The 12,480-nt window shown below is 34.8% G+C and overlaps 1 protein-coding gene across 3 annotated transcripts in view; it reads left to right on the forward strand.

Moving 5' to 3' along the window:
* Positions 1–12,480, forward strand: part of MIPOL1 (mirror-image polydactyly 1) — a 187,698-nt gene that overhangs the window by 54,955 nt on the left and 120,263 nt on the right. For all 3 annotated transcript variants that reach the window (XM_039385819.1, XM_039385820.1, XM_027726816.2), the window contains one exon: positions 11,690–11,819. In XM_039385819.1, the coding sequence (XP_039241753.1) occupies positions 11,690–11,819 (130 nt within the window). The remainder of the gene's footprint in view (positions 1–11,689; positions 11,820–12,480) is intronic.

Below are 12,480 nucleotides of genomic sequence, written 5' to 3' on the forward strand. Positions count from 1 at the left end.
AATACCACTTATTGTTTTAGCTCGTTCAGAGCAATACTACCCCCTCCCCGTGCATGGAGATAGTCACACATTCACCTCAACTAGAGACCTGCACTGTTCTTGAAAAACCTGTTCTTGAAAAATCTGCTCTTCTGGTAGTTATAATGAATTTTTGTCAAATAATGGTATGTCTCCAGTGAATGAAGTGCATATGAATTCTCGAAAGGTTTTTAAGTTTATAGCTGAAAGTGAATGCATGCTTATATTTGTTGTTAATTGTTCTTTGGGGAGACATACAAGCATGAAGACAGCTTGTATTCTATGCTTTCGGGTATTGCTGACGTAATGAAGCTGAGTATTTTTATTATTGAGAAGTGGCTGTGTATACAGTGTACCTAGTGTATGAAAAATGCTCTAAGGTTTTTCTGAAAGCATTTTAAAAAAATGAATGAGAGTGCTTTTATAAATACATTGTATCATTTGTTCAGAAAGAAAGTGTGAGCTTGGTAAAACTGTTTTCTTATGGATCTTACACACTTCATAATGTATTAATAGTACTAATACCTGTCTCCAAAATGTTGGTACTGAAGGGAGGAGTAATTGTCTTCAGGAAAAAAGAGCAGATTATAAACTGAAAAACAGATGGCTGACTTTCCACTTAATATCAAACTCCTGAGAATACAGTATACTGTGAATATTATAGATAGAAGAGACAGTTCCTAGATTTTTTATGGTGGGGGGAGGGAAAGGAAAAACTAATTGACATCTTAGGAAAAAAATTAAATACAGGCATAATTTTATTCTTATTCAATTTCACATAACTGCTTGCTTTATTTTCATAAGAAAAAAAATCCACACTCTCTATTATTGTTACATCTAGCAACCAAAGGCTAATGCAAATGGTTTGGGTTGGATCTGAAGTTTCATGTTTGTTCCTGGATATTTGCCCAGTGTTTTACCTCTGTACTTGATTCTCTTTGATATAGGTGTTCATTGCTCATTAAAACCTGGAAAGAAAGGTGTGTCAAAAACATGTTTAGTTTCATTTTTTTGGATGCAGTAGGAATACTTGTTGGTAAATTGTTGTTTTCCTACACTACTGTTCAAACATTCTAATTATGTCCTAAGCGTATTTTTCTCTTCAAAATAGTATGGCATAAATATGGATATAGGAATTTAACATACTTATTCTGTTTTAAAAGTAAGAATAAACCAAATTTTAAAGAGAGCTACAATGTGTAGTAAGGATGACCTTTAAAAAATAGCCTGTTTTTTTCTCTTTTTATGAGTACAGGAAGTATAAAATCCTTTAAATGCTGAGAGAGAGGGCAAGAGGCTCCTTACTACTTAAGCTGTTTGCCAAAAGGAAGCGTTGTTAATATTTCACAGTTTTTTTGCTTCCTGTCTTACAGTTCTAAGAATGTTACCAAGTATAGATAAATGATTTGAAATCTGGAATGATGTGAATCAAACCGAATTTGTGGAGGTCTGTGTCTCTCTCTCTCGTAAAAACCTTGGGTAGAGCTCTAGTGGACAAGCAGAACCTAATAAAGAAGAGACTGTGTTTAAGGAAAAACTTTTCCCCTTGTTTTAAGTTCTTTGAGGAAGGGAGAACACTTGCTGCTGTGATTTCATGCTACTAGTTAATGTTTAATTACTGCCGTGTATAACACATGGTGGACTGAAGCTTGTAAATATGGGTGTTTGCATTTTTATTATTACTTAGTACTGACTTTATGATAAGTAAGTGACTCCACAAAATTATATTGTAAAGAACATCAGAAAGGTACACCATAAAAGTGTTATCTACCTTGAGGAGTATTACAATTCCGTTTTAAAAGGTAACCCCCTAATTGATGGGTTTTACCTAAACAAGTCCCATGGAAAGAACAGAAAAACTGAAGACAAAGGCCATTTTTAAATGAAGCTACTGCAGTCTTCAGAAACAAATAATCTGGAGATTGTCCCTTTATAATTTTTACTTTGTTCAGAGGAAGAAGTGAAGAGAAAAAGTGTAAATTGGTTAAGTGCTTCATGAAAGAAGAAGAAAAAGTAGAATTAAAGCAGAAGATATAGATGATGGAAGAGAAAGTATAATACTCTGTGCAGTAAAAAAATTATTTTCAGAAGGTGCTTATTTTCAAATTTTGCTAGCCTGGAAAATGGATTTTGAAACTTCCTTGGGTCCTTATCTCTATGTCAGCTAGTTATGGCTAAAGAAATTTAGGGAATTTGCAGTTTTGGTTACAGACTTCTAGGCACTGGATACTAATGTTTCTGGGGATCATAGTTGCCACAAATTCCTGCAGTTTCTTCATTATTATTCTGCTGGATTTTGTGTCATTATAAGCCAGTGTCCATTAGCGTACCATTAGTTTCACTCCCCATCATCAAGAAGAATAGAGGTAGTGGCAACATCAGGAAAATCAAGGGAAGAGCACATCGTAAAAGAACAGAGACCAGGATAATGTAAGGAAAAACGGGAACACCGCATATGAGCTGGGTATGAAGAACAGACAAATCTTGAAATTTGGGAACTGCAGAACTTTAATATGTTGAACAGAAAAGGAATGGGTGCCCCCTGTGGGAAGGGAAAGGGAGAAGGAGCATACATCTTCTGAGGACAGACTGGAAGATGGATGCATTGCAAAGGACAAAGTCTTCAAAAAACCAGAAGAGAGAACAGATCTCACTTTGGATGGACATAATAAGTGACTTCATTTTTTCCTAACAGAAGAATGAAATAGGGGATATATGGGAAGTTTTAGAGGAAAGAGCTGATTGAGTGTAAGGCAAAATTATAGAGCATAGTGATAACCTCTCCAGACTGGAAAAAATATCAAAGCCCCGGTTTTCTCACAGTAACTCCTGCCATTACTGAAGCAAGATATAACATAGTTGGCATCAGAACCTCGGCTCTTGCATATTTTTGTTGCTGTCACGGTATATGTTGAGACTAAGAATAATTCTAAATGAAAATATAATTAAAAAAATGTTTATCCTTAAATCTTTCTGTAGCATTGGCTATTCTGTGGAGCTGGGATTTTTTTGTGCTAGTTTCTAATAAGAATGTTACCAAAATTTATTACTTTTTTTAAATCAACATCATATCATGAGGATTGAGTCCAGCCCTGTTAGATGTTGCACGCTACCTTTAGTGCCTGAAAACTGTATTAGCATTCTGCAGATGCTCTCTGAAAGACCAGGGTAATGATAGGAAATACAGTATGGAAAAAGGGGAAAGCAGTACTTCTAATACGGTGGTATATGTTATACAGCTTTCAGTCTCTTGGAAACTATGGCAATATACCTACAATGAAGTCCCTATTTCAGGTCTGTTTTTATGAAATTGTTGTGCATCTGCATTTGTAGTATTTTGGAATTCTTGATTATGGTATGGAAAAGTTCACGAACATTATTTGAAGTTTTCTAAATTGACTCAAAGAATAATTACTGAATATGCATATGCAATCGTTTTAATAGAAAGTAAAAACAAATATCCAAGTGGCTATTACCTGAGAGTTAATTTGATTTAATATCCCATAAAGTAAGAGGAAATAAGTATTCTTGCCAGTAATGAACTTTGGGTGGCAATAACTTCCAGCACAGAAGCAAAGTATTTTCCGTTTCTTCAAAGCTCACTTTAAAGTCCCTTTTTAGATGTTATTTTTCTTTCCTGCATGTCATCCATTAAAGATTAGCTGTGGAAGGTTGGAGCATGGAGAGATTATGAATGACAGAACAACTCCCGCAGAATAATAATCAGTTTTTGGTATTTAATGCTGTTTGACTTTTGCAGACACATTTCTTATTAACCTTTGGTACAAACAGAAATCCAGGTTCCTGGTATCTCATGGAGAAGATGAATTCAAGATCCTCTTCCAATTAAACTGAAATAAGGCCAATATTGGGTTTTAGCCAAAAGAACTCAATAGTTCCCAAGTCTTGTGTTTATAAACCTAAATATGAATGATATTTTACAGTTTAAGTAGGTAGTTCATATACTTCCCTAACCCAGTTTTCTAGACATAATTTGTTTATATATATAGTCTATATCATTCTTAGGGGGGGTTGTCCTCAAGGTGGGGGCATTGAGACTGAGAAATTCTTGGCTTAGTTTTTAACAGTTTAATTTGAAACAGTAGAATTTTTACCTTCTGATTGTCAGAATTGTTGATTCTCAAAAAGTTGCATGCAGCTCTTTCAAGTACAATATACGATGAGCTGGCATAGATCAAGATGCCAATTACTAAACTATTTATGGGTGGAGCTTGTATGTAAAAAGCAAGCCAGTATCTTCTGCATAATTCTGTGATTAGTCTGGCCTTTCTTTCTTTCCCACAACGGTGCTAGATGAGCATAAAGAATTGGGGTTTATTCAGGAATAAAAAGGTCTGCAAGTAACCTAGTTCTTGGGGTATTACAAAACTTTAACACGACAAATTATAACTTACAAACTTTCATGCAGTGTTTATATTTTCCCCCTTAAAGTAAATTTTCAAGCATCAGTAATTATTCACTGAAGAAATGTTTAACAGCATTATGGTTTGAATTTTGAAGTCAGCTGTGCTTAGTGTATTAGAAGCAGAGGCTTAAGTATTGTACAGGGATTGGCTTTCATGAGAACTGCTTTAGGGTCTGTGTATAATGCTCTTTCCTATTCTTTCCCACTTTATTTTTTTTAATTGAATTGGGATCTGAGTACACAAAGAAAACCCGATGCAGAGTTGCCACTAAGCAACTTTAGCCTTTTATTAAGAACACTCTGTTTATAGCATTGGAAATGTAGGAGCAGATGAATACTGTGCACTAAATACATACAACAAACACAAAGCAATAAAGAAATCAGTGTGTTCTATCAGTATTTGTTCAGATTGCTTTATCTATAAAGTCACATTTAGGTGTAAATGACTTTTAGTGTATAACTCCAGGTACAGACCAGTGAAAACCCAAGTAGTTCTATCATCTTCTTATCACTGTTTTGCTTTTATTTTTTAGTTATAGGTCATAACTGAAAGTAAATGAATGGTAGCTTTCAAAAAGAGAGCTGGGAACTTAAGTTGTCTGTTTCGTAAGAGAACATGTCAGCACTATTTTTAAGTTGACAATCAGCCCTGGAGCTCCTGATAGTTTGCCATTAGCCTGAATGAGAACTGTGTAAGGGCCTTAGGATTTGAACATTTCTAGGGATTATCTGCGTTTTGTAACGTGTACGTGCAGAGACCAATTAATAACACATTCTAAAGGTTTTCATTGCAATGCAGTATTTTTTTTTTATTTGGCTATGATAAGATTGACTTATTTAAGAATTGTGAGCAAGTCATTAAATCTAGTGGAAGGAAGTCTCAGAGAATTTTGATTTCTAATTTGAGTGGATAACAAGTACATTCATGTTTGTATTTCTGTAAGGAGAACAAGCATATAGCCATATGGTTAAATAAAATTAATGGTTAAATAATTGCCCATCTGGAAATGGCAAGAATAGTTTCCAAGTCTTCTTGTGATTAGACAGACAGATATCCAGCAATGGTGGACAGGAATGGGAAGACTGAGGAAAATGAAAAGGCATGTAGTCATTACACCCCTTTTCCCAATATAATTCTCTAATTCCTCACATTCACGTAGCTGCTACCCAGAAATCCAAAGTGGAAACAAAACAAAAATCCCTAAAAAACTTCAGTTAAACCTCTCTGCAGGATAAATTTCAGCTGACAGTTTTTTCATGGAAGCAACTGAGCAGGATAAACAAGCAGCTCATTACAGGAATCTTGAATTCTAAGTATGACTTGGCCAAGCAAGTTCTTTCATTCCTTCGGAATAATATATGTTTCCAAAAGGCAGAAAACAGAAAATATTCTTTGTTTCATTTTTTGCATGATTTCAGTATTCACTCCTGTCTTAGGGCTGTATACCTTCACGGAACAAGCGAAATAATGTATTGACATTTTTTGAGCCATTATTTATTATTATTTCAGTCAGTTCATGAATATTTAAGATGCTCAGTGCCTTTTTTGTAAAAGCGTATGATCTCATTTGTATTTCATGTTGCTGTAATGGTGCGAGGAACTAGTAAAATTACTTTGAATGTATCAATGCCAAAGAAAATCCTAAGTCACTTATTGTTCCGCAACCACTGATCTTGAATACTAAATCTTAAACTGCAAAACCCTGACCTTCTGCAACAATACATTGTTATTAACAAAAATACATTCTCACCATGTCTTTTTCTTTGAAGTAACTGGTTGCTGTAACTACTGCTTGTTGCAAAAACAATTAATAAAATTTTAATTTCACTGTTTCCTGGATCACTTTTCATATAGTCCAGTTCCAAAAGCAGTATTTCATCACATCTGATAACAAACACCTTGCAAAGTCCAAAATATTGTTATTATTTCTGACTTACCTTGAACCACAATTGTTGTAGTGTTATAGTATTTACTATATCTTCTGAGTTATGGTAGCAATGTGGTTAGTGATCTCATCTTTTCTTTATAAGCTCTGTACTGTATTCTGATTTTACTTTTTTGATGAGTTATGTGAAGTGATTTCTGCTGCCATTGATTTTTTAAGTCCCAACATTTTCTTCTTTTGCCTTTCTCACTCAGTTTATTTTATTTACACAGATGACCTCTAGGAAATAAGCAAACAGACTTTTACCCTGGGAGTCGTGCTTCCCTTACTTCTCCCAAAGTTCTGTTGTTTGGAAAATCATGAACCACTGTTTAAACTAGAATGATTTCCAGCACACCCTCTTAGTACTGCTGTGTTTTAAAGGTAGTTTAAAAAGTATAGGAGATAAGTTTGCCGAAAGAATCAGGTTCAACTAAGAAAATATGTACACTGCTTTGACTCAGTAAACTCATACTTGGTATGGTTCATCTTCTTCATATTTACTTTTGCCCATATTAGAAAACAATTAGCTTACTAAACAAATTTGAGTATTTGGGATAAAAAAATCTACTTTGAGTCTCTCTCATTTGACTAAGAATTACATGATATTTGATAAGCTTGTTTAAAAATGGACATATCCAAATATTATTGTAAACACCCATTGATTTGTTTTACCTGCAATATAAGTATTTTACTTAGTTGGCTTACATAGTAGCTAATAATATTTGTTAATGTAATTTAACTGCTGTGAACCTTTACTGAACAAATATTGAAATTTATACAAGTCAAAGAAAGAGAATCTCTAATGACTTTTGTAAAAGCTTCCATTTAATAGTTAAGGAGAAAAGTTTATATGACATACCAGATGCAATTAACAGTAGATTTTACATTTAATAAAAAGAAAGAAGCATATGTATTTGCTTTATTCATTCCATCATAATTTGCATTAGAGCTGTGGGTGTTTAATGAGCAAATTCCAGCTAAAATGCTATATTGATTTTCTGAGTGAACTTTGTAATAGCTATCTACCTTACAAAAGCTCTCTGTTTACAATTGTTTTCTTTACTAAAAACTAAAAATGTTTTAGAATTGATGAGTTTAGCATAATGATTCTTTTAAAATAAAGAGCTCTTTTAGAGTATGCAGATTTTAGTTACAAGGAGAAAGATATTATTGAATTCTTCCAAAACAAATAAAGTTCATGCAACTAAATAATAGTGTTATATTTGTATATATTACAATATCTTTAAGCATTGTAAAATAATCCTTTTTTCATAACTTAGCACTCTGGAATGTAAATATTTTAACTCTTTAATGTAATTATATGTGTATGAATTAGTAAATGATACAATTCATTTTAGCTTAATACTAGACTATTCCTGCTTTGGTTTTGTGTGTCATTTTCTTGCTTGAAACATGAGTTCTATAAGAATTTGTGTTCCTTCTTGGTCAGGCCTCAAGACAGGGTAGGATTGGTTGGTGTGCCACTGGAAGGTGTCTCCAAGAAAAACTTTGTGGTGTCAACCAGAGCAGTTGGTGACTAAGTAGCTGGATCTCTTTTTTCATTGAATCAGGCATCAAGTCAGTGTGCCAGTATGGAGCTAGTATTTTGCTGGGTATGCCTTATCTTGAGTTGAACTTAGGAGCCTGACATGTTAACTCTCAATCAGTTTTTACCTGGCATTTTTAAGAAGCATAGGGATGATAATCTGCATATTCTTTACTCTTTTTAGTATAGAGGAATTTCCTGTCACTCCTCCTCATAGTTTTTAAGTGGACAACTTATACATCACATGTTTTCCTAGACATGATGCAAAATGTTTTGGTTTGCTACTGCATTGAAACCTAAATATGTATTCATTTCAGTGACTTATTTGAGGAATGCTGTGGTCCTTATGGTCCTGAACTGCTACTTGTGACTCATCCATAGCTCAATCTGAATAGTGAATGTTATTGTTAACAACATCATACTTCGGACTACCTGCAAGTGTGTAACTGTCATAATATTCCATATAATAGGAAAAAAGAATTCATAAAATATTAAATAAAAGTCAAAATTGTATAGGCATTGGATAGCAAAAATGTCTAACCTAAATTCAGAAGGCTGGTAAAGATATCAGGTGAGTTAGGTTTCTGTAGACCATTAAAATGAGTTAGATAAGGACTTTAAGTATTTTCTAAATAAGTAATTTCTTTTGGTCAGTGTCAGTATTGCTGTGTGATATTAAAAATGCCATGTAGCTAAGTATATACTTTCTGACTTAGATAACCATACAGGCATCTGACATGATTTTCTACGCTTTCCATATTCTGTTTTAATATTAAACAATTGACTTACAATATTAATTTTAAGAAATAGAAGTAAAAGCCAAACCCTTGTAATTGATATGGAGAGACTATATTTTTTTTTTTTTGAAATTTAGGTGGTGGATCTTATCACTGGGATATTTACTCCAATGTTTTAATTTAGTGGAAGGATAAGAAAACAACAAGAAAGAGTTGCTCAATTTAAATCACTTTTCCATAGATAATAGTTAACAGACAGTGTTTTGTAATATACCTTTGGGTGGGGGAAGGGTTTGCTGTTCAAGGCAATTAGCTCCTGGGCTACTATCAGAGATGGTAAGATTTCAGATAAGCAGGATGCTTAAGTAACTTAAAAATATCTCTTTTTCTGAATGCTTTCATACTGTTTTATATACATTACTTTGGTTTAAGGGCAAATAAGCAATAATCTGGCTTTTAAAAGCCTGTATGGTCATTATTACCACTGGTTATAATTACACAGAGAGGAAATTAGATATGCCAAAAAACACTCACTCTTAAGTGGACTTGTATGTTCAAGATCCATTGCAGGAGTCAGCAAATTGTGGTTTTTCTTGCTGAGGTGAGGATGTTTTGAGATCTGACAGAAGAAGGGATGCACTTGAAGAGACCAGAAAGAAGTTAACTAATCTGGAAAGTAATTAACCTCAGAACAGTAATAAGTTCCAAATCTTCAGTTATTTTAGACAGCTTTCTATTAATTTCAGCAATTGTTTTCATTACAGAAATTGCATAGTGTTTCCACTTGCAGCTTTATGGAAAGAGTTCTCTGTGAAGTGTCTGTCATTATGCTAGATAAACTGACATAATTTGCTGGAAAAACTATATTAAACAAAAATATTACGGTATTGATAGGTAATAATTACCATATATAATCAAACTGCTTGTGTATTCCAGATCCAGTAAGGACATAGCAGTTGTATTGTAGTTTACTTGAGCAGTCAATGCTGAGGCACTAGTTTCCCTGCCATCACAGATCTCAGCAACCAAAGTGGAGGTCTCGTGAGCTGAAGTGCACAGCCTACCTCATACAGTTTGTTTTTATTCTTGCTGAGCTGCCTACCTTTGCAGATATTGGACTTACTCTCTGCAGGTGCTCCAAAGTTATTGCTGGCCACCAACCTGTGTGCATGCAGTTTTGCAGCTGCCTTACTCACGTCTTGGCTTTTCCATTCCACGTCAAGCAAAACATTCTTGCTGCAAACAGGGGAAATAGATTTAAAAAAACCTCAAAAAAACCACCACTCAATAGAAGAGAATTAAGTCAGTGTTTGCTAGATTTTGTGTACAGTTCAAGATCTGTGCTTCTGATGCTGAATGTCTTTTGTTGTTGTTGTTGGGACACAACTTCTTACAGCTCCGGCCTGATGAATGGGCTTGCAGTTCCTCTGCAGATTTTTGTGAGGGGACAGACTGCACTTTCAGAAGTAACATTTAGTCTTTCCCTGTCTGCTTTTCTCTAATCTTCTGTTAGCCAGAAACCTTTTGCTAGACTTGCAAAAAATGCTTCCTTACTCCTCAGTGACACTTTCCCCCCATCTTGAGGACAAGAGGATTGGTTTTCTACCTTTAACAGCTTTCTAATTCATCTCTCCAGATTCTTTTTCTGTTCATCTTCTTGGTCATCTTACATCCCTGGTTATCTGAGCTGCTTATGAATTTATAGAAATTTTTCACTTCTTATATTTCAGTCGGCTCGGGAGTTTTGGGGTTTTTTTTGGTACTAATAAAGTGTACTTTGTGCCAGCAATATAGCTGCTACTGAAATGTGCTACTGTGATCCTATTGTTTCATTCTGTGAAGAGCTATAAAATATTTTGTTATATCACACGATTAATTTTTCTACAATAATGTAAAAAGGGGAAGTAAGAGTAAAATAACAAATAAAGGCAAAAAAGTTAATGTCAATTGAGGTAAGAATGGAGGGATAAAAGCTCTAAGCTGAAGTGAAGAGGGAGGAAGCCTTTCTTTGAGTGTTAGTTTAATGATTTAAGCTGTGGTTTGGAGAGAAACAGAGAGTTCTGAAGAGAGTAAGGAAGCCCAGCTGCAATGGCTTAATACAGAAAGTTCTTGAGAAATAAATGCCAAAATTTGAAAGAGACCATAATATGATCTTAGGACACTGTGGCTAAACCCCAGGTTGACAAAAGGAGAGTATACAGAAAATTCTGGAACCTACAGACCTCAACTGACTTTTTTGGAGGTGCCTGTGACAATGAGAGAGGATATAGTCCTTTCTCTTAGAGTGACAGCGGTCTTGTTTACGGCATCCTGAAAGTCCCTAGACATTGCAACGACAGGGTTTTATGATAAGTGTGAGAAAAGATTTGCAGTATTGTAGATGGAAATGATGAAGGTATGAATAAAGATTTTAGTGAAGGCAGGGTTGAGGTAAGGTTTCTGGCAGTGTGCCAGAGATGGTGTTAGACATATTGACAGGGGAGAGGCAGGGAGAAAATGTAAGCTCAGGATGAAAAATGACTTGAAGGTGTTAGTTTGTTCCCAAGGATAGACAGTAAATCTTAGTTTATTGGTACCTAATGCTCCCAGGTCCATGTATGCCGTAACAGATAATATAACAGTATATTACCCAGTAAAGTAAAGGCTTGCCATAGAAAGAGAGATGCCGGCTGTGCCACTCTTGTGATACCATAGACAGATTATGAAAGTACTAGTATTTTTAATATTTAATATCTGTGTGCCACCCTGATAGTAGCAATCTGGTGGTAATTGCTTTAATGGATCATTACTTTTAGCTATATGTCCTAGAAGAAACCTACTAATGTCCTAGAAGAAACCTACTAGTGTCTCATGTTATTCTGAACTTTAAAATTACTTTTCCATTAAGCAAGTATTCAGAATGCCCAGCAAATCATTTTCTTGCCCTGTTACATTTTACAGGGATGAATTTGAAAACACATAGCTTTATTTTATTCCTTAAAGTATTGATTTTAGCAATCAATGTCAAACTTGTTTGTTGAACATACTTTTGCAGCTCTGGTGGAAGAAGTTTATTCTGCTCAGCGGGAACGTGATGAGGCTGTCATGGCAAGGCTTAGGTTAGCCAATGAAGAGAGAGATGAAGCATTTCTACGAGTCCAGCGTTTAGAACAGTCTCTCAAAGAGTAAGTATGCATTTCCTGCCCTATGCAAAAGGCTGTTGTGTCAGTCTGTGACAGTCATAAACTACTCGACAGTGGTTATAGGAAAACTTAGCACAAAATTCTCTGCGATGACATAGACCAGGGCTAGTCTTACTGTGTCATTGGTTAAATTGTTAACCATCCTGTAAGACCGTATTTTTCTCTGGAGACTGAGAGCAAGGTGAATAATTTTGATCACAAAAATTAAAAATATAATCAAAAGCCTTGGTATTGATTTATCGAGGGATAAATAAGATGTATGTGACATTTTTTAGGGATCTTTTGACACAGAGAAGCAAAATGTCAGTCAAAAGTTGCAACATATAGGAAATCAATCAAGCCTTTAAGCTCCCAGACATTTTCTTCCATCTACTAATGATGTGGGTGAGGTAGTAAAAATATATAGGTTTTTCTTCTTATCTTTGGTGAGAAGCAGTTTGCAAGGCCATAAGGATACAATTAATAGTTCATAGAGTTTTATGTACACCATGTTAACACAACAGAAATAGGCTATCTCATGTTAAACAAAACTGTCAAGTCAAGAGAGAAAGATCAAGAATGGTTTCTTTTCTGTCTGGGATATAGACAGCTTTGAAGTTTGCCCCTCCATGTAATCCTTCTCCATCTGAGTTGTTATCATCTG

Source organism: Pipra filicauda, unplaced genomic scaffold, assembly GCF_003945595.2.
Source record: "Pipra filicauda isolate LSUMZ 115617 unplaced genomic scaffold, ASM394559v2 scaffold438_size560415_pilon, whole genome shotgun sequence".
NCBI classification, from domain to species: Eukaryota; Metazoa; Chordata; class Aves; order Passeriformes; family Pipridae; genus Pipra; species Pipra filicauda.